The sequence below is a fragment of the Coloeus monedula genome (assembly GCF_965178545.1).
Source record: "Coloeus monedula genome assembly, chromosome: 9".
NCBI classification, from domain to species: domain Eukaryota; kingdom Metazoa; phylum Chordata; class Aves; order Passeriformes; family Corvidae; genus Coloeus; species Coloeus monedula.
The window spans coordinates 11109933-11132865 of record NC_138789.1 but is presented as its reverse complement, the minus strand read 5'-3'; the positions used below and the strand labels follow the sequence as shown (position 1 = coordinate 11132865).

The following is a 22933-nucleotide window of genomic DNA, read 5'->3' as shown; positions in this document are numbered from 1 at the left end:
CTAATACACATTATTTCCTATGTTCTAAACTGGCTTTTAATAATTAATAACTGGAATGGAAGGAAAGGAGCTTTTTACTTGGGCTTGATTGGATACATTTATCTGCTTAAGCTGTTAGGGATACAAACTTGAAACATGTTTCCTTTGGAAAAATCTGTTCTGCAGCTGCCGCTGTTGGGAGGTGACAGCCGGCACTCCTTGCCTTGCTTCGTTATTTGAGCCAGTTCTCCTCAGGCTGCACTGTAATATCTGGTATTGGCTCTCATTCCTGCTCGTGTGTGGTGGGGGGATACACTCGATCCAAAACATGGTCAGTGTGAGAAGTGGTCACTCTATTTTTATTACCTCCTTCACGTTCCTGTGGCTTGCTAAAGAGAGAGGCCCAGAGCCCACCCCTATGGATCTCCCAGCGATTTCCCAGCAGGGAGCTCAGGCAGGGCATCCAGCCGCTGTGGCTTGTGATGAGGGAGTTATTTGGGGAAGGGGGTGGATTTTCATACTGATGGAAGGAGGCAAAGGAGGAGTGTTTGCTAACAACCCCTCATGAGACCTGAAGTTCTTCCCTGGCACTGATTGTGCCAAGATGCATTTTATCTACTCTGTAAAGGGGGTGCCTCCTGCATCTGCAGAATTAAGACGCTGCGTGAGGTGCGACTTCTCCATCTGGAAAGGGATGCATGTGCTCAGAGCCGCCTCACAGCTGATTTTAGTCTGGGGGTCAGCTGCCTGCCATTCTTCTCAAATGGCTGTGACATACTCACTTGTGGCCAGAACAACCAGCACTTCGCAGACAGAGCAGCGCTCAGAGGGGAAGGCAGAGAGAGAGATGTGGCCTTCTGCACCGGTGCCTCCTAGTGCTTTCCATATTGCAGAGGCTGTGACACATGGGGATGTTCAAGGCCCCAGACGTGCCGCAGTTCCCAGCGCTGTTGCCACACACAGAAGACGCTGGGAGCTGTGTGCTCTGGAGGCTTTGCATACATTAGCTGAAGTCCTCCCGGCAGTTTGCCGTTCCCTCGCCCTCGGCCAGCAAGGACCCTGACCCTCTTTGCCACCTCCGTGGCCCCCAACACCCAGGGTGTGCAACTAGGCAGGGCAGGGTGGAGGGAATCAGGGCATCAGACAGTCGTTATTCCTGATTTGTTTGATTACCTTTTTCTAAGGTCAAATGCACAGGCAGTACTAGGACAAAAAACTCCATTGCTGTGCATTGTCCACAGCTAGAGGCTTATCGCAACACATCTAGCACAGCTGTAAACTTCAGAAATGTTACTCTAAATGTTTTTTTTACAAAATAATTCAAATATATGTGTCCTTAGCAATAGGGCACTGAAATGTAAAATGCATATCATGAGTGACTCTGCAGGAACAAACATAAGCAAGACAAATTGTACAGCTCCATCGGAAGAAAACCTGGCAGCGCTCAGCACATGATCCTTAATGTGCTTTGGTCAATATCTTTCACTATATCAATGGAAGCTCATTAAAAGAAGATATTGCAGACTAACTGAGCCATGCCATACTAGTTCTTGCCAAAGCTTGACATTTTTAATACATTAATAATATGTCTGTAATGTAATGGCAAACTATTAATCAGAACTGGTTATATGCCAGAAATTTAAGCTATAATTGGCTGCTTCTTGTCAGGAATGTCTGTTGTACACTACTACAGCTGCTTAATGCTCAGATGTCCTGCACTCCTCTGCACTTTTTTCTTGTCAGTGCACTAAATTCAATCGATGTTATAGTCTATAATTCTGTGTAATGACCATCATTATGACTGGCTTACTTTAATGAGAATTCGTTATATGGGAAGTATTTTAGCACAGTGTGTTAAGGTAGTGGCTTGCTTCACATTCTTTAGTCCTACCCAGTCCTGTTTATTAGTGGATCTGAGTCTCAGCAGTTATAAAAGGTTACGGGCAACTGAAGAGCTAGAAAGGAAGATACTGAAGAAAACAAACTTTTTTTTTGCTGAATATACAAGCTTGCAGTCTAAAGATAATTAAACTCAGTAACTTCTTATTTCTACACAGAAAAATTATATTTACTTACTGTTTATTCCAACTATGACCAAGCCATCTCCAGTAAAGGGTATTTGATTTGCCATAGATTTAAAATAATTTGGCGCCTTTTCTAGCAAGGAGTTGTTTCCCATTTTCATAGTGACTGTTCTAAGCTATGGGGTCTTGGGGATGGGTTTTTTTCCCCTTCGAAATAGTAACATACATTGGAAAAGAAACAGAGGGGATGAGGTGTCTTTAGAATGACGTGGAAGGTGTTCTCTGAATTACCAAATTCCAAAATAATATGCAAACACTCCCACTGAAAACAAAACAAAAAAAAGAATGTAAGGTTGCTACAAAACCAACAGTACTACACAGCGTGCTTCTGAAAAAGATTTAAATTTAGTTTGGTTTTAGAGATTTCTGCTTTTGTGTCAAATTCAGATTTGAAGCTTAAGTATGTTTGAACAAATTGAGAATTGTTACTGCATGAAAATTCAGATATTCTCTGTGTATTCTGATAAAATACATGAGAGTTGTATGGTAACACTTGATAAAATGAATATAATGGAAAATTGCATTTACGTCCATACAGCAATTATTGTAAATTACTTTGCTATGGAAACACAATTCAACCATCTGTTGGCATTTCGTGGTGTCTGTAGTTTAGCTCAGTTTAAGATGAAGCATTATTTAAATATAGGGAGGCTGTTTGTGAATAGTTTTGAAGATAAGTTTTGAAAATGCGTATTCCCAACGTGACACGTTAAGGAGCTTACCGGGTCACATACCTCTTCCCGTGGCTGTGAGGTGTAGGAGGGTTCATGACACTGGGCATAATTTAAAGCTGGGAAGCAAAGCAGGCTGCAGAAAGTGGCAACTTGCGGTTGTTTCTGAACATCTGTCCGGCGGGTCTGCCTAGATTTCAGCATCCAGACAAAGGAAATGGGGAAGTGCTGCAGCGGCTGGCTGAAACCTCCTGCCGAGAGCCCAGCGCCCTGGCTCCCCAACCTCGGGTGGCACAGGCTGACACCAGGCACAGGCTGACACCAATGCACTGGAATTCCTAGCCCTGGTTTTCCTTGTCCCTGTTCAGGGTACTTACTCTGCCTTTGCAGTTTTCCTCATACATAATTTGGATCTTTACCTGTTTTATTTAGGAAATATATATTTGAAGTTGCTATGATAACATTCTAGCATTGTATACCTATAATTATGTGATTCAGGTGCTACAAAGCAAGGGAATTTCTAGTTGCTTTCTGAAAAGGGGAAAGGGCATGTATCTGTTGTGAAATAAATGCTGAGTACTCAGGTACAGCCACCCTCAAACCTAAGAAAATAAGGAGGGGAAAACATCCTTATAGTAAGCTACAAAATAAGCCATTATCTTTATCAGTAGTTTGTCATTAATATGCTCAGTAAATCACAGTTCAAAGGAAAAAAAAAGGAAACAAAGGTCTTGCAACACTAATGAGAAATGCCAAGGAAATTGAATTGTACTTGCCATATCTTTGTTATTCTTAATAATAATAATACAAAAGAAATACGTAAGGCTTTTGGAGTTCCATGAGGTCCACTTGCCAAGAAACTACCAGCACCTGCTAGCCCTGATACCCATCTCTGTGTCACTTTAATAAAAGAATCTTGCTGCTGCTCCCCACTGTGCTGGGCTGCGTGCTTCCCTGCCTGCCTGCACCATCTGGGCCATGGCTGAGTTCAGTAGTTCGCTCTCCAGTTTTGCTAGGGTGAAAATACAGTTTTGGAAGCAGGAACCTCTAACTCACCTGGAACATTATAAATCTGTCTTTGTTAGAGAACTGTTAAATCCTTCATGTCAAAATACTTTTTACTGTGAATGATTTTGGTAGTTCCTTCATTCTAGCACAGAACCCACAGTAAAGGTTATCCATATTATACCAATTTGCTTTATATTGCATCTAACATCCAAAATGTCAACATATTGTATATTTGTAATGCATTGATTCTTGGACAATAACTCTAATTTTTATTGTTTCTAAAAGGGTGCTGGTGCCAGAAGAAAAGAATGATTGATGGGAAACAGACACCAGCCTGTAGACACTCACCCTTTTCCTTCGGATACTGATTTATCAGTGTGTCCCGGCATCCCCTGCTAGCCCTGAACACGGAGGATCACTCAGGGTTATCGACAGTGTAGCTGAAGACCTGCAACTTCACAAATTATTATCTGCTATTGGACATCTTTTACAAGAAGCCCTGACAGATAAGTTATAAGACGAAGGACAAGTGCTGCATTGTTGTGAAAGGCTGCCATCAGGGCCTGGGTGGCTTCTACCAAAGTCTTTAACATAGTGAACAAACATCCTGTCCTAATGCTTCACATATGAGTTGGAACCTATTTTATAAATGTATACTTGTATATGTACATATAATTGCTAGACTGCACATACGCCAGCACTGAGCATCCTTACGAAGCTGACATAAAAGGATTTAGAAATGTATTTGTCAAGATTCCTGTCACTTCATGCCCTCTGGGTTACTGTATCCTCCGTGATGCAGCACTACCCTTCTGTGTGGGGACATTATGACGTGTGTAAGACTCAGATTTACACAGAAGAAGGAAAAGTATGGGATTACATGGCCTGCCAGCCAGAAGCCAGAGATATGATCAAATACGTAAAAGTGACTCTGGATCCCCCAGACATAACGTGTGGAGATCCTCCTGAGACTTTCTGTGCAATGGTAAGGCAAGCTTTTCATTTTGCATAATTAGTGGGGATATATTTGTGATAGATGGCTTCAAAATAGAAGCCCTAGAGCGCACATGAAATTATCCAAGAAAACCTGCATCATATTCCAAATGTGAAAGGTTCTGCTGTACAAAACTCTGAGTAGTACATAAAGCTGAGCAATGAGATGTTCTGCTTATGAGGACCTAACCTGACTTTGTCTGAATTCACTGTCTCTCTACATCAACTTTTAATGTATCAGAAGAAAGCAGCATAAAACTTCTAATGCGCTAACCCGTAACTGGGGTGGCCTTTTCCTTATCAAGAAAGACTTGAATGAACTGATTCCACTAAAATCAGTTCAAAGCATCTTAGCATGGCATAATTTCTGAACATTGAGACCAGTTGAACTCAAATTGCCAAAGCTTAAAAAATGCTGGTGGGAGCTGGGCTGTTAAAGTTTTCCCAGCTACCCAAAGAGCTGCAGCAGGTGTGTATGGACAGTACAGCAAAAAACACCTCCAAGCTCTAGCAACTACTCACAGCTTTCTTCGTAACTGGAACTGTAGACATTCAAGCAAACTAAAAGAGACCAAAGCTCCTTATTTTACACGGTTCTGAAATAGATAGGGTTTGGAAATGTTTGGCTTGGTAAATAATTGCACAGGTATAAGAAAGCAGGCAGACACTATATATATACGCACATACATATATGTATGTATATCAATCTTTTACAGCTGTGCTGCTCCCAAGTGTTTCACAGATCAGGCTGTGAGAAATCATTTCAGTTAAAGGAGATCTTTAACTTGTAGATAACTTCTTTGTTCTCACACCCCCAGAGGATTCCTTTTCTTGCCACTGAATATTTCTGTTAAATACTGAGTGGAAAATACTGAGTTCCTTGACTAGAAAATATGAGTTTAGGGTACAAAACATGCATACTTATTTCTGTTAATACAGCACTGGAAACATGCATCACATTACCTACATTATTTAGGTTTGAAAAACCAATGAGTTCTGGTAAGTGAGGTTATCACAACTGAGAAAAGTCTACAAGATATTTATTTGCCTGTGTACAAATCATCATTGCTGGGTGACAGCATCCCCACAGAAAGGAAATTTGCTTTTAAATGCCTTGTGGCATCATTTTCCACCGCTGCTGTTCTGTAAGGAGTTCAGATCCAACCACACATACACTTAAGGCATTATTTGCACGCATGCAGCTGCTTCCCACATACATTATGGTAATAACCACGTGATAAATTGCGGAGCTACATGAATAAATTACGTTCACTATGAACCTTTGACTGCACCACTTGCTCTCTGCCCACCAATCCATCTCTGCTGACATGCTTTGACACACTAAACCTCTGAGCAACTTCAAGCAGCCACTGTTTAAAAACAAATAAAAGTCATATGCCCCACATAATATTGTCTTACAGGTTATTTCTTAATCTTGAAATTTATTTTCTCCCTCTGAATAGTAATAGCTGTGATTTACCGCTCAGTAATGTTTAGTAACTCATCATGTAATGCAAAAAGTTGTTCTTTTAATGAAACAAAAAACCAAAACAAACAAGCCTGCTCAGTAAAATTTGTTTTTTCCTTTTAGTGCAGATAAACATTGCAGCAGTTCCTATCTTGAGTAATTTTGTAAGTTTCTGGAGGCCTTTATTATCAGTATGAGCTCTAGTTAGAACAATGATTTTAAACAAAAAACAACCAGCCAAACAAAAGACATTTTGATTAAATCTAAATGTTAAACTGGTGCCAAAACTCCCCCCGAAAACATTTGACCGCACAAGGTCACCAATGCTGTGATGTGGGATGAAAGTTTGCTTGGGAATGACCTGAGGTTACAGCTGTAGGTTAAGCTTGTGAGATGCAGAAGGCCACCAGAATCCTCACATGAGAAGCAGAGAAAGAGGAGTAACTGGGGAAGAGAGAGAGAGCATGCAGAATGAGAGTATTTAGCTACACAAGTGTAGAGTGACTGACTCTTACATGATAAACTGTTGGATTTGTTTCCGCTGTAGACGTATATTGTACATATACACTATATTTAGATATGCATTGGTAATGGCTTGGCTTGCTTGAAACATACGGAAAATGACAAATATTTGACGTTCCTAAGGTACTGCCCCCGTGGCTCACAGCAGAGCATGCTCATCCCTAAAAATGCTTCATATCTGTCTGTACCATAGCTACCTGTAGGAATTAGATATTTCCTTCGAAATGAGGTTTTATATATTTTGTAGGGATGAGCCTTTGGCATTTTTGAGGAGATCTTTTATTTTTGTGTTCACTTCTGGTTTTAGAAAATGAGCTAAGAAGATAGCACTGTCATACTTGGAGAAAGTGGGCAGTGGAAAAAAGAGCTCTTTTGTGTTAGGCGTGTTCTTGTGCTAAAAATCCCAAATTTGAAGTGACAAAGATGCAAAGGTTTCTTTTCAGCATGGTGAAGTGCCAAACTGGCTTACACAAGAGCTTGGTTTTCTTGTTGTAAGTACAGGCTATGTGCCTGCTAAACCTGTACCACTGTTTTGCTATTGAAATTGGGTTAACACTGACTTGGAGAAGAACAGGGTATTTCTGATATTCTAACAATAAGCAAGGGTACCAAGCAGCCAAGTCTGCTTCTGCAGGATGACAAGGAGGTTGAAGCAGCCTCCTGTTTTATTTGCATGTCAGTTCCCTGATCAGGTTTAATAATTTTCTGTTCACCAAATGGACTAAGGTACTAGCTGTTGAGTCTCTGTCAGCCTTCAGTGTAATATAGATTAGATCCTTGAAACAAACCAGACTGGGAATTTCATTCAAGTCCTGCTGGGAGATTATGGTAAAATCTAAGGCAGTCTGTGAGAGTAGCTGATAATAATCTTCAATAACACACAGCCGTGCATTGCAATGCATGCAAGCATACAATACAGAGGAGATGAGTGGTTAAATTGGCCCACTACTTATTTCTGCATGTTCCCCATGGACTTAAATGTTCTTACAAGCCCATGATGAATTTTTACTTAGTAAGCTTGTTTAGTTGACAGACTGAATAACAGGGCTTTACATATGTAAATTTGTCGCAAAATATAACAGCCCTAGCTGGCAGCTAAAGCCAGCATTTGGCAGCTCACCACTTGCAGGTACCTTTGGGGTGTCTCCCCAGAACAGCATTTGTAGGTCTTATGGGGAGCATGCAGCAGGAAAACTATCCCACAGTCGCTTTTAGGCATCCTGAGAATAACACTATAGTTTCTAGTGACATTCAGTATTGACAGCTCATGAGATTATTCTGAAACCTCAAACCCCTGGAGTCCTACGATTATGATTATGTGAGATTCTCAGCTTTCATTTAAAACATCATCTTTATGTCCTTAGTCCTTCTGGTTGCAGGGAAAAGTCTGAAAATGAAACCAAGAAGCTCAAAAAGCAGAAGCTAAATGAATAGCCTTCCAAATTATTATTTGTTTAAATCTCATCATATTTAAAGTCATTCAGGATTTTTATGGCTTGGAAAGGATTTTTGCTCAAGAGAAGAGATGCATAAAAGAAACTTATAAACAAATAAGTGTCTAAGAGCAGTGAACACTTATAATTTGTAGATGTGGAGTTGCATGTATCTGTAAGAAGGATGTGACAGCATCCTTCCACAATAAACAGCACTCCTCCTGCCTACAGGATAACCAGCACTGTGGGGAAAGGGCTCACTGGTCAGCTCTGGCTTCCCTGTACATTTTAAAGCAATCTCTAGCTGCTTAGAGTGAGGTACATGTGCTGGCAGAAGGTGGGTGCCTGCTTTCTGTGATATTCCTTCAAGGAAATTTGGACATCTTTGTCAGTCACAGAGTTGGATTGAACAGCCGCAGTGTTTGAGCCAGCATGACCCATTCCTGCAGGTCTGTAATTTATGAACTTTGAGCATTTGGCATTGCTAAGAGTGTGTCTGGCACCATATGCTTGTGCATAGTTGGGAGGAGAGAGGAGAGGAAGAAGCTATTTACATTTTCAGGTTTGAACTGCAGGTTTCACTTTGCAGAGACACTAAACAAATTATGAAGTACCTGGCAGTGCTAGTCCTTGTGGCCTGCAGTATTTCAGTGCGAAACAAATCTGCTTTAAATCCCTGGGAGTAACTAACAGTCGGTAAAATCTACTTCTCTCTTTGTAAGAACAATTCCACAATACTCTGTCCAGTCATAAAGAGAAACAAATCTGACTTCTCATGACCGTCACCATCTTTTGCTCTACCAGAACAGTGTGTAGGTGGCTGCTGGCTTTCCTTCTAAAATATTTGTCATCTATATCCTTGGTACAAGCATCGGAACCTGATGATGCTGCTCACAGCTCAGGGATCCTGTCACCCCCGTTCCCCCTGCCCTGCACATGGACTGGCCCCTCTGCTGAAATCCAGCCTTTAGCACGGGGTTTGCATTCAAACGTGAGCCGGGATTACTGTGCAAATTCATTATGAATTTAACCAGGAGACTCCTAGTGGCTATTGCTGTAATTTGCAAACTAGAGACGAATTTATATTACCGACCTGTCTTTGCAGCTCAAATGGCAACATGAAAATATAATTTTCTGTTTGTGTTTAGACCTAGCTATCATAACACCATCCCAACGGCTAAAATATTATGAAATTATCATCAATTATAGTTGCCTGCAGCTAATTTCCTTCATAGGTTAAACAGAAGCTTGAAAAGGAGCCTGCAGATGGGAGTCCTGTGCATTTGTACAATTTATAGAAAAGAAATGCTGATGACAGTAGAAATTTGAGCCCTTGAGTGCTACTCTATATTTCATAGCCAATCAAAACTAAATTAAGAAACAAAGATTATTAAAAAGTATTCTGCACATGTAATTCTGGCATAATATTATGAGGTGGACATTAAATTTTTCCCTCTGAGACTTTCAGCATCATTAATACAGCATTCCTTTAATTACAAGTAGGCTCATATTCCTAAAAAAAAAGGAAATACGGTGCAGCATAGATACTGATACCATTATTATGTTTACTGAAATAATTAAATTAACAGATACTCTTGAGTAATGGATAAATCACAATGTGAAACAAAAAATATTTTTGAAAGCATTTTGACATTCATACTTTCTCAAGTAAGACATTTTAAAAGAGTGTTGTGCAATATCATTAAGAGATGCTGTTAAGAAAAAAAGCTTTTTTCTTTTATGGGCTAAATTAGAATTTAGAATCCTTCATTTTATTTTATCTGTATAGTCTTACTATGTGGCATGAGTTAGAATGGGAACAGGAAGTTAAAGATGAAGCTATTGCTACTGTCTTGTTTAAAGTGGATTTTCATAGTTGTTTTTTTAAAGCACGTACAGCTCAAAGTTATTCCAGACTTTATTTACAACATCTGCATTCATCTAATTTGAATTCCTTGGGCACGGATAATTATTACAACTGTCTCTTTGTCATTGTAGGAGAACACCTTACTCTTCAGGGAGTGGGGGTTTTATTTTATTTATTTTATGGTGCCTCCTCTTAAGATACTGAACATTTAATTTCATTTCTAATACCCCAAGACCTGTGAACTACAGCCCCTGCCCGGTGGCCTGTCCCTAATAGGGCAGGACAGCTCAGCCCCCACTGCTGTGGCTGTTCCCATCCAAGCCCCACTGAGCCCCTCTCACAGCCCCTCAGCAGCCAGCAGGGCAAGGGCCCCTGGAGTGAGGAGCACAGACTGTCCCTGTGCCCCTGGAAAGTGAGGAGCACAGACTGTCCCTGTGCTGTGCCCCTGGAAAGTGAGGAGCACAGACTGTCCCTGTGCTGTGCCCCAGGAAAGTGAGGAGCACAGACTGCCCCTGTGCTGTGCCCCAGCTCCCTCCCACTGGTCAGTGCCACACGCCAGCCTACCTGTGCCTCTGGCAGCAGCCTGCTGCACACTCTGCAAAGGCTCCTTGGTCCTCATGGGAAAGGATTTCTTGGTTTCCAGAAGATAAAAAAAGGATATACTTAATGACAGCAGGAATTAAAAAATAGCTTGGTAAAATCTCTGTTCTCTTCCAACTGGAAGCAATCTAAAAGTTAATAATTGCTCATAAATCAAAACTGAGGATTGGCAGTAAAACAGATTTGCATTTTACTCATTATCACACATCAAGATTCTCCAGTAAATCATTAACAACACTCTGTCCAGTTGCTTTTTTTTTTTCTCCTCAGTTACACTTTGAGTACTGGAATGTTTTCAAGACTTAAACAAAAAAGCACGCCCACAAGGTACTTCATTTGTTAAAATTATTTGCGATCAGAACAGGGCTCCTAAAGAAAATCGAGAGCTTCTACATATTTTCAGTTGCAGTTTTAAAACACATGTCACTAGTATGTGTAGAAGTACATCTTTTTAAGAAAATGTATATTTTATAAATATACTTTGTAAAAGCAGCTGTTAAGCATTTTCTAGCATTGCCTTTATTCCATTTGCTACTTGCTCTTCTAGTTTGGTTTGTTTTTCCCCTGAAGTTAGCTGGGAATAGTAGACATTTTTAGACAATTATTTGAATAACAATTGATCTTAAAAAGCAAGGAACCATGCTGGGGGAGATTGTGGCTCTATGGACAAGGTTCTTAAAAATACCTGAGCTGGTGCCTCCCCCCGCCGCTCCCCTCCTCCCTGGCCCCCCAAAGCACCAAGGTGAGTATCTGGGGGGAGATGCCCAAGTACTCTGTGGGAACTTGGAGTTTTGGCCTTGTTTGGGTATGGAACCAGTAACACCAATTTTATAAAGAAATAAATATCTTCCACTAAAAAATAAATACTCAAGACATCCATGGTGAATGTGAATGGCTTGCTGTCAATGCAGTTGGACCAGAAATGTCCCCTCAGCAGCACCTTTAGTGAAGTAAAAAATACTACTTTATAAATAAAAGATTTACTAGCAACCTATTGTAATTTGAACTGCTGGTGGTGAGGCAGAGGTGATCTCGAGCCTGTGGCTCACTGCAGGGAGACTCCTGACAAGATTTGCTGCTCTCTACTGCGGAGACAGTGCAGTACAGCCGCACATCCCAAACGGTGCTCCTTGGCCGGGGCAGGACAGCACATCCCTCCAGGGCTGATGGGAGGCAGAGCTGGGTGACCCCATTTCTCCTCTGCTAGAAACCCTGAACTGAGAATTTTTTCCAGGATGCTAAATCCTACTTTCAGCAGAGTGACCTTTGCTTCCCAACCTGCTGGTGTCACACAGGCAGCCTGGAGGAGCAGAGCTGCAGCACTGCCCCCTCGGTTTGCTTTTGCACATTTTGGTCAGGGACACAATGCCCTGCCCTCCCAAGGGAGCTGTGCAGCGTCAGGCTTTCCAGGCTGAGGACACTGTACAAGGAGCGTGATATATTTCTTCCCACTGTGGTGGACAAGTCTCAGAGCGTGAATTTTGGATTTACTTGACAGAACGGAGCAGAGATAGTTTTATGCTGCAGGTTTGTCCAAATTATCTGGATAAACATGTTTTTCCATCTTCATTTAGTACCTGTACATCTCTGAACCCCAGAGTTTCATGTTTCTTTCTTGCAGAGCTTGCAGTTTGTAAAAGCTAAGAATCACTGGAAACCAAATGCAAGTTCCATATATTAAAATTTCCATTTGTAAGCATCTTGTTGAAACAAAGCCAAGTGAACTCAGCTTAGAGTTCTACAAACCTAGTGTGCATCAGGACAACCATTCTGGTTAGTGGGCTCCCCAGAGTCCTTCGAGGAGGCAGAAATCAGTAAGTTGACTCTCAAGTAACGATTTTAACATTTAGACATTTACGTTACTTATAAAGCATCCAGTCCTAATGCAATCCAAATCACCTTCATTCATTCAAGAAAAAATAAATGTACAAACTGAGATAATAATCTTCATTTCCATCCCTTCTGCTCTATGCTGGGAAGCAGAGGAGGAGAAATACAGACAGGCATTAGCAATCCCTCTTGACAAAGTATGGAAATTACCCATCTCATTATGTGAGGATTAAAACCTATGATTTATTTTTACCCACAGAGTTTAGAAAGGGCTGAATTTGTGGGTGCTGGTCAATTTTAGTGTGAGTACCACTACCACTTTTTTTTTTTTTTAATACCAACGCTGTTTTGCCAAAACTGCCATTTCCAATACACAAAATACCATATCTACTTAAGAGTAGCTAAAACCAGGTGAGAGATCTGTTAATCCAAATACTTCTTGACTTGTTTCAAGGCCTATAAGTCCTGCCTGAATATGCAAATAAAAGATTATCCCAGATACCATTAAGACCATTGACTGATGAGATGCAGATCCCCGCGTACACTGGAATGCTCATCTCCCTAGCTAAAAAATAGGGGGTAGCTCTGTACCCGGTTTTCTTGGAGAAACAATGACTCTTGATACACATTTTAGGTATGGAAGTTTGTGCTTTCACAGGTCACTTGCAGTGACATCATCCTGATCTACAAGTACAAATATAGCTAAGGACACAAAAATTCTTGGCATTGAGCTGACTTGGCAACATGCATAAGTGATTTCATGTAGCTTTGATGTTTGTTGTGTTGTCTTTTCTGGAAAATGGTTTTATTTCTTCTAGTTCTTTAGGCAGATTGTTTATATGGAACTTAGAAATAAAAAACAGGGAGGAGAGAAAAGGGTGCAAATGAATTTTAATTATATTTACTACAAGAAGCAAGAAATCGTACTATATCAGGGATGTTTTATGTCAGGCTTCAGCCCAGAGAGAATTTTTATAGCTTAGTAGTTGTAAAACCTCTAAAAGAAGACACCATTATGATGAAAGGAGCATTTGCTTACATGTACGTGCTGTGTCTTTCCAACATCTTGGTGCATTTTAGCTTTTTATCTGTAAAACTGTCAAGAGCCACATTTTAACTCATCAATTTGATTTTTACCAGCTACACCTGCTCATAAGACGCTTTCCTCCAGTGAAAACTAGAAACAGAGCTACTTGTGGGTGACATTTAGAAGTGACTGGGGGTGGGGAGATGGTAAAAAATAAATAAAGAGGAATAGCAAACAGCTACACAAAAGCCCTCATCCTCTAAAAACAGCAACATGCATAGCTATAGAAAAAAACCATACAGAATGCAATTTTCTAACTGCTAAAACAACTTTTTCTACACGTGCTATTTTCCTCATCTATATTTATCATAGGCTTCCAGACTGACATGCCTCTTGGCTTCCTTGACCATATGGATCTGCCAAGTGGTATGAATACTGTAGGGATAGCCTGCAGAAATATCCTAGCAAGGTGTCTCACTTTGCAAGGGTTGATTCAGACTTCCAGACACGTTAAGTAACAGGTTTAAGGGGTTTAAGCATTGTAGCTTTCCTCACTAAATTTGTGGGGTAAATTTTTGCCAACCACTTGCAGATGAAAACCCTGTTTTCCTGAAAAAGAAGTGGAATAAGTCTTTGAAAATAAAATGTTAAGAACATAGAAGCTTTTTGTTATCTGAAGCAGTGGCTTTGATTTTTTAAAAAAGATACGCTTCAACAACTAAAAGGAAATTAGAAGTGACTCATCATGTATATTTCATGCCTAAGAGCTAGTGTTTGACTTTACATCAACAGGACTTAAAATATGATCTTCCACCGAAATTAATGTGTCCTGTGTTAGGCAACAGAAGGACTCCTACTGACAGCAATGGATGGCAACAAAGTACTTCTTCCTTAGTAGTGAGCATTATCCTCTGCACTGTACCAGTTTGAAATCTCAACTGGAAACCATAAAACCATCTTAAGTAAAGGTAAAGTTAACTGTATGCCTTTATATTCTAATAATTTTCTTCTTAGAAGCAATTTCACTGAAGTTTACTTATTTCCACTTTTTTCAGTTTTAAAATCTTCTTTACTCGTTTTACTGGTGCTGGGTTTTGGATTACTTCAGCCATTGTGAGCTTCACTGCAAGGCTCTTTGTCCCTAGTGACAAAACAGGTTTTGGATAATAGGACATTATCCATCTTTTCTTGGGTACAGTTTTGGGGCATACAAGAATACACTGAAAGCATATTTTAGACCACCTAGCTGGAAAATGCCAGCTACTATATATATATATATATATATACAATACATAACAGGGTTTGTATATTAAAATACTGTTTTAGCTTTATGCATCTCATGGATTATTTGTAAATAATTGAAAAGGACAAGACTATTATTGACTAATCTTTCTGTAGTTCTCCATAACTGCACCATCATTGATTGTAGCACTTGAACATTAGCTAAGCGTCATCAATCATGAACTCAAAGTTTTATAAGTTTAAAAACAGGTCTCCAAAAACACTACAACAGTTGTCCTTCCTTTGTTTATCAGAAAAGGTGGGGGTTTCAGCATAACATTTTGTCAAATGTTAAGCCTTAACAGAAAGTGTGCCATTTTTCAGTGTTAAACAGTGGACTGATGCCTGAAATACAACATGGAGTTTGTTTGGGTTTTTTGAAGCCATACACACAATTGTTTCCCCACTTCCACAATTTACAAGTCCTCAGCTGGTGTAAAGCAGTGTATGCACATTTAATGGGATGGTGGGGCAGGCAGCTCTCACACATCTGCCACTTGTGCAGTCCGTGCAGCCCTCCTGGGTGCCAGCCCCTCTGTCCCTGTCTTGAAAATGGTGGAGAAAACAAAGACTGGAGAGAGAAATGGGGAGTTTTTCCAAAGAACAGAAGAGCCTGCCTGCCTTCCTTCTGGCTGTATCCCTCTATTGTCACACCTTTAATGCTCTGCACACCTTGAGAAGCCACCAGGGCTGAGGGGTTTGTTCTTACGTAGACTTCTGTTACTCCTTTTGGTTAACATTCTTTTTGGAAATGGTACAGACCACACAGACCTCATCTCTGGACTTTAGATGGGTACAGGTAAAGAATTTCCTAAATGTTTTCTAAGTTTAAAGAGTTCAGCAGTAGGATGGGAGAAGGGTGTGCTGGAATGTGGATTGGTGAATGAGGACCTGCTCACCATGCTGCTTTTCCCAGGTACCCACTCTCGAAGGTGGAGCTCAGAGAAAGCAGGCATAGCCCTTTTACAGGCAGCGTTTGGCTCTCCCAATCAATAACTATCTGGCTAAGAAGTTGAATTATGTTGTTCTGGTGATTGTATCTTGTCAAGGGCCTTGACCTACTAAGTGATGGGTTTGGAATGATAAAAATGTGCATAAGATCAGAAAAAAAAAATCAGAAAGCAGCAGGTCACTACTGAATTTTACCTTAATATCACGAGTTTTTTTCAGTTCCCATCCTCAAGGTCATTGCACCCCTACTAATGCAGCCATCAACATCCTTCTCCTGCCAGGCCAGTTCTCATAACTCTAGAAGAAGATTTATAGAAGCTGATCAAGAAAAAATAATGTTCTTCACAAGTTATTACAGAGATGAATGGCACCTGTGCCTGTGATGACCTGTTTTAACACTTTCTTGATGACACCACCATACATGAGCTTCTCTCAACTCCTGACATGCAAGCCACAGTTGGTTTGGTTTTTTTTTGTCTTTCAGCCTAGCCAACCACCAAGGCCACAGAAAGCAGATGTAAGAGCAATGCTGAGCCAGCCTTTGCTGTCACTGCCTTTACTCTGAGTTAGTAATTGTTGTGTTGATAATTATGAGCTGTGTGAAGCCTTGCAAGATTAGCAGAACAAGTTTACTTTTGCAGTGATTAAGTAAATCATTAATTGGAAACACTTTGGAATTCAAAATTATCCCTCCTAACCAAGGATCAGGTGCACAGCATTTTGCTGAAACATGTATAAGCATTGGCAGTGCAGCTATATAAAGGGCAGCTGCTGAAGAAGAGGGCAATAAACCTCCTCATCTGAGCTAGTAAGGAGCCTACAAGGGAATCCTGGTCTTGGTGGCAGACCCTGCCCTGAATCCTACACTCAGAGCGTTCCAGGAGGTGTTACAGCACCCCCAGGCAACCCATGCACATGCAGAGAAGCATACAGTTGCATGGCAGAAGATGGTAACAGAGATCCCTTCTATTTCTGTGTGAAACGTGAAGGATTCTTGGATAATTTGTTTCCAGCAGAAATCAGCTTTCTGCCATATAAGAAATGCTTGTGAGATTCTAACAGTATCGTCACAGAGACTTTGTTAGAAGACATTATCTGGCCCATAAACACCCGAGACAGAGGAACTTGTAATTGAGCCTACAGTACCACTGTACCTGACAACACAGAAATTTATTTCAAGCCTGCACTTTGGAGATCTTCACATGCCATGTAGTTGGGTTCAGTTATTATTGGCTTTAATTACTTACAGTTTTCTGACCTAGGTTTCTTAATGCTTTACAGAAAAGCAGTACAGAAAGTAAGCACAACAAAGTATGGGCACACTTTACAGGTAATTTACAGAGCCTTAAGCTGATGAGAAATGAGAGTTCATTCCTACAATATCTTTGTCTCAGTATCTTATTCTGCAGTCAGTGAAACTCACGGACGTTGAGAAGCCATAGAAAAGAGCTATTTTCTGATTTGGTTTGGGTTTTTGGTGGAATGATTTTAGCTTTTCCAAGTCTGATGAGTCAGGTTTCAGCTATTTTTTTAATATAATTTTCTTTGCTAATTGTATGTGCAAGGGTCACAGAACTAAGGTTGCAAAAAAAAAAAAAATCTAATTTTAACCTGCAGTTGATTTATGAAATGGTACTGAGTTCCTTGAGTTCAGGAAAATAACATATACCACTGATAATCTCTGGGAACTGATTTAACACCGTATTCTATTGCAGTGCTAGGAAGCAGCCAAGGACTTGTAACAATCTGTCATTTGCAGTGACATTTTTATTACTCTTTCAGAAATGCTGTGCTTTAATTGTCTCCTTGCTTCAAATCAACTGCTTAGTTTGCTTTAACAGTATTTTTTTTTGCTATAGTTACCATTGCCCTTGCTATAAGAAACCTAAACTCTCTGTATATTTCTGGCATGGTAACTGCCAACAGGAACAGGAGCAGAGAACCTACCCGTGTCCTTCTAATTTAAGGGAGTGAAAATGCTACTGATTGCAAGTCACATTTTCATGGAGTTCACACCAAAATCCTTGTAGACCTGCATCCCAGGCAATTCCACCTCGATTCACTAGGACTGACCTGAGAGAAAATCCATCAAAATAATATACCTTTTTTTTTCCAGTATTATGGAGTTTACAACAAGCTGCCCAATGGAGAAATAGCTTTGCTTTCAACTATTATAAAGAAACTGCAAGCTCTTAATTTAGTAGCAATGTCGCTAGTGCTTTAGCATCTTCTGCAGTGTGCCTCCAACTGATGAACTGAAGCACAACTATAAATAACGATGATGTCTTTGTCAGCTTGTGAGAAAAAAGGGCTGGATCTTGGTTTTGTTTTTTGGCTTTTTTTTTTTTTTCCACATTTCCTGGAAGTACATGTAGTAAGATACCTCTAATCTCTTCTTTTGCTTAATACATAGATTTATCTCTTTGATGGGTTGCTGAATCAAACCACCAATTTGTTGCCTGCTGGTTGACAACAAAGCTCAGTGACCCATTGGTACATGGCAATAAGGTTGTATTGTATACAATGGGCACCCCAAAGTTCAGTGATTGCATTAAGTTCTCAGCTTTACAGTTCAGAACTTTGAGGTGCTCTTCCCCTTCCAAGTGAGAGGTAATTTCCCTCCACCCCAAACTGGACTTGATTGAACCTGGCCAAACTGCATTCTCAGACCTCTGGTCTCTGTGCATCCCCTGGGCATCTCGGTGGTGGGAGATTCTCTCCCAGCATCCCGAATCCTTGGGATCCCAAATCCTTTCACAGCTGGGCAGCTCCGTTAGCACTCTGTATTTGATAACTAAGAAATTGTCCAAGGAGCAAATGGCTTTGTTCATTTGGGTGTACCAGCTCTGTATTTTAAAAGAGTACCAGTCAGAAAAGCATAAATTCACAAATCCCCAGTTTGGGGACTCAATGCAGATGAAGAGGAGTGACTTGATGCCAGCTGTGGCAGCATAGCTGGTCTTCATGCTAAGATGTTTTAATGGAGCAGATGAAATCCATCCTGGATTCTGAATCATGTATGCATTCAGGCAAAATATGATTGGGGAAAAAAAATGAGTTAATATTCAGGGCTTGCATGCCTTTAGATTTGTTTGCTTGAGTATATTTTTGGAGGGTAATGTTAGATGCTGAGGGAAAGTTACAGCAAGGCTTGTGACTAATGGATAAGATGCAGTATGCTCTGTGATGCTATGAGAAAAATGCTGATGCAGTTAACTGATATCAGAGAGATAAAATAGCACCAGCATTACAAAAAAAAAAGCCAAACTGAAAGATTTTTGTCAAGTTTTTGAGATCTCACCTTGGTATCATTTTCGAGAATGTTTCTAATTAGTAGCTGCACAAATAATTGCTGATTAAAGTGTCGTACAACTCGATTAACGAGGTGAAAGAAAAATAGCAACATTTTCATTTTAATGAGATGTCTGCTCTCTCCTCCTCCCTACTATGCATCTTAATGTACCTTGCTGTCTGCACTGACTTGGGGCTCCAAGGCTTTGTCATTTCTTGGCAATTCCATTCTCTAATTTCTTCTGACACATGGTGCTTAAATCCACACGAAATGTGAGGTGAGGCAGAGAGGATTCCTGCAGACTGCCATGCCATAAGAGGAGCACTCATTTGCATTATTCATTAGATAAACGCACTGATTTGCATCTCATTCTGGTCTCCTCCATTTCCAGGCAGGGGATGAGGCAATTCACAGAATTGCTGAATTTTTGAATGATACTAATAGTGTTCATTTGGGATTAAGTCTCCATTGTCTGCTGCTCTGTATTTTGTCCCACAGTTACCTTAAATACCTACAGAAATTACATCCTTTTGTTCTTTTAATAGTGAACTGTGCCTATTTACTGCATAGTAAAAGGGTGCTAATTTGTTTATCATTACAATTTTGAAAGTATTTCTCAAAGCTATAATTCAATACTTGATCATTATTTGTGATTATTACAATCTTTTTCCCTGTTCTGAGGTTATGATTCAAAAGCAGTTGTAAATCAACTGTGGTGATCTGACAGTACCTACAATTTTTTTTGTCGTTCAGTATTCTTGAGCAGTAAGCTTTTAAGAACTACATGCCCTCTGTTAACTAGCATGTTAATGCAGTAAAGAAATAATATAGCCCTAGATAATTATCAACATTGTTTCTCTCTTTTCTTAGCTTTATAAACCCATTTACATTATGCTTAGCATTAATATTTGATTCAGAAATCTATACTGTAAAAAGGAGTGGATATCACTGTTCTATCCACAGGGGAAGGAAGGTTAATTGTGCAGGATGGGGGTTAGCAGTATTGAGCTCTTTCATCCTGTTACTAAATACAAGATACTGCCTGGGGAAATTGGGGATTTTAAAGGACTTAAACCAGTATCATGATTGCATCAATGTTTTTTGAGAAAACCTAGATGATCAACACCTTCAAGTGCTGCTGCAACCCAGAGCCATTCCCTGAACCATCATTTACCTCCAAAGACAGCAAACTGCAAAAATAAGCAGTGGTTTATTAGCTCAGTGGGTTAGAGCATGGTGCTGATAACACCAAGGTCCTGGGTTCAATCCCCCTATGGGCCACTTACTTAAGAGCTGGACTCAATGATCCTAGTGGGTCCCTTTCAACTCAGAATATTCTGCGACTTTCAAAGCCCTTAGTTACACCTGATGCTGCACTGGGCTGTATATTGCCCAAAACTAAGCAAAGACATTGCCACAATTTTAGATAGCTTAGAGCATAATTGAAACACAGATGTCAAAAGCAATTAAAAAGTGAGGCTCTGAAGGGTGACTTAGGCATGTGTTAAGGCTCATGATTGTGCATTTTTTTTGTTGAAATTTTTGCATGGCTCTCTGGCTGATGCTGAAGCTCTCTGATTTCTTAGGGTGCCATGCTAGACAAATTCACTCCTTGAATTAGAAGGTGGGAAAGGCAATGACCCTGAGGAACAGTTAGTCAGAACACTTCATCTGTAAGCAGGATTGTGGCAGAAAATACAATTGAAATGGCATACGAAAATTATACCAGTTTATATTAGGACCCTGCCTAATACACAACTTAATTATAATTGAGTTTGCCACAAGTTAGTGACAGCTGAATCTAAACAAATCACCTAGGTAATGTGCTGATTGCACTAACAGCAGTTGTTGTCAGGGGTGGAAGATGCCATATGGCTCCTCTTCTCTACCCAGGTCAAAATATCATTAGGAAGAAGCTTAACTACATTGACACAAATGAGGAATTAGCTAGTCTGGCTTTCCTCCAGCCTGCAGTGTGCATACACGTCCCGGGGTCTGGCCATTCCCAGGCACAGTGAGGGGCTACTCAGATTTTTCCAGAATGTCCTGAGTGGAGGAGTATCATGGTACTTGAGGACAAACAAAGGCAGCTGGTGCTCAGTTGCATTGCTCAGGCACAGCTTAGCTCTCCGAGACATGCCCAGATTATGTTTGGGCACTTGGTGAAAGGAAAATAAAGTGCAAGTGACACCAAATGCAAAGCGGGGCAGGGGAATGTAAGGGCTGAATGACGCATGAGCCAGTCCTGGACCAGGCAAGGTCAGGTTCAGCCACAGAGAGGGCTTTGTGTGTGAATGAGGACATGAGTCAAAATCCCATGCAGTGTATTTGGTATAAGTCTTCTAAAGTTTGTACAGCCTTTTTGATTTTGTGAACAGATGAAACTATAGTATAAATTTTGCAGGGCTATGACCAAGGTGTGCTCCCTCACATTCCCTTTTGATTTCAGAATCTTTTCCATTTACAAGTATGGAATGCTAAAACCAGTCACTTGTTACAGCGGGGATTACTGCAACAAGCATATTTCAAACCAGGAGTCCCGTGGAAACCGAAGTATATATGGACAGATTCGTGGTAGATGTTTCAGAGATGTTTATTTCTCCAGCCGCATGGCCGGGGCTCAGCTCAGGAACTCTGCAGTCACGGGACCCGAGGGTCCTTGGCCACACCAGGGAACACCAAACCAACCAATGGGGAATGAGGCTGACCAGGGCCAGGGAGACCCCGTGTCTCCCCTCAGGGCCCCTCTCCCAGGGCTCCATGGCAGGGGAGGGACCCCAACAGTCACTAACAATAATGCAGCAGCTACTGCTCCTGCAAGAGCCGCAGAGCCTGGTTGCACCACCTCTTTAAAATGAACTTTTAGTGTGTCTGTTCTAAACTGTGCGATGCTTTTCTAGGTTGCACCAGGCTGAAGTGCAGCAGAAGTACACTTTATGCTATATTAAATTGTTATTAACTACAAAATGTCATCCAAAGTATAATGTTCTGCCAGTTTGAATTATATATTTTTGTTACGCTTTTTGCTTTGAAAAATACACATTTGAAATTTTTAAGTGTGCCAAGTAGGCCAGATGCTGCCCTTCAGAAAGAAAAATTGCCTTAACTGATTCTATGATGATTTGGGTTGTAGAAGAGCCGTAAAATTTCTGGCAGACTTAAAATATCTTTCCTTGAACACTGGTCCCGCTGTGCTGATCTTGCTGTCAGCAAGGGTTTGCAGATCCTCAGTTATGAAACACCTTGTCACCACTCACCCAGCAGCCTGCTCCTGCTTTGCTGTGAAGTTTGTCAAAGCACTTTGTCCAGATTTTGAACTATAGAATGTATTTTCTAAATTTTTTTTAGAAAAATGGTTGTGGACAGTCCTGTGATTAAACTCAGGGTAGCTATTCTGAAGGGTGTTGCAGAAAAGGTGGATAATTCGTTATGCAGAAGCTTTTAGATTATTCTAAACAATATATACCCTTAAAAATGTCCTTGTCTAGTGCAAAGTGAGGAGAGCAGCTGTTCAAAATTTATTTTTATCATCATTCTTCAATGAATATTAGACCTCTTTCTCTTTTGGGGCTTGCCACAGTGTCCCTGATGAATTTACTGCACAGCTCTGCCTCATTCATTACAAACCACCTATTTTATTTGCCATGGGCTTCTCTGCACTTCCAGTGGCACCTCTGAATCTGGAGCAAGCCTACTGAAGTCACCATGGAAGTACCTAGACCCTGGTTTGGTTTCTCCATACTGCCTTCACCATGTTAAGTAGACAAAAAAAAAAAAAAAAAAAAAAAAAACCAACCAGGCTTTAGGATGGAGCAGAGGATTTTTACTGACACAGGAAAAATTCCTCCAGTGGCAGAGGATTGGCAAAATCAGCTCAATGCCATCTGCTCTTTGATCCTCCTCCTATTTCAGAAGCTTATTCAGGAG

At 40.6% G+C, this 22933-nt stretch overlaps 1 protein-coding gene across 1 annotated transcript in view; it reads left to right on the top strand.

The window, feature by feature from the left end:
• Nucleotides 1–4481: 4481 nt before the first annotated feature.
• The window catches only part of NTNG1 (netrin G1), a gene marked incomplete at both ends in the record, with an annotated part of 143932 nt that continues 125480 nt past the window's right edge, over nucleotides 4482–22933 (top strand). Inside the window, one exon of the mRNA XM_082287020.1 lies at nucleotides 4482–4727. Within this exon, the coding sequence (XP_082143146.1) occupies nucleotides 4482–4727 (246 nt within the window). The remainder of the gene's footprint in view (nucleotides 4728–22933) is intronic.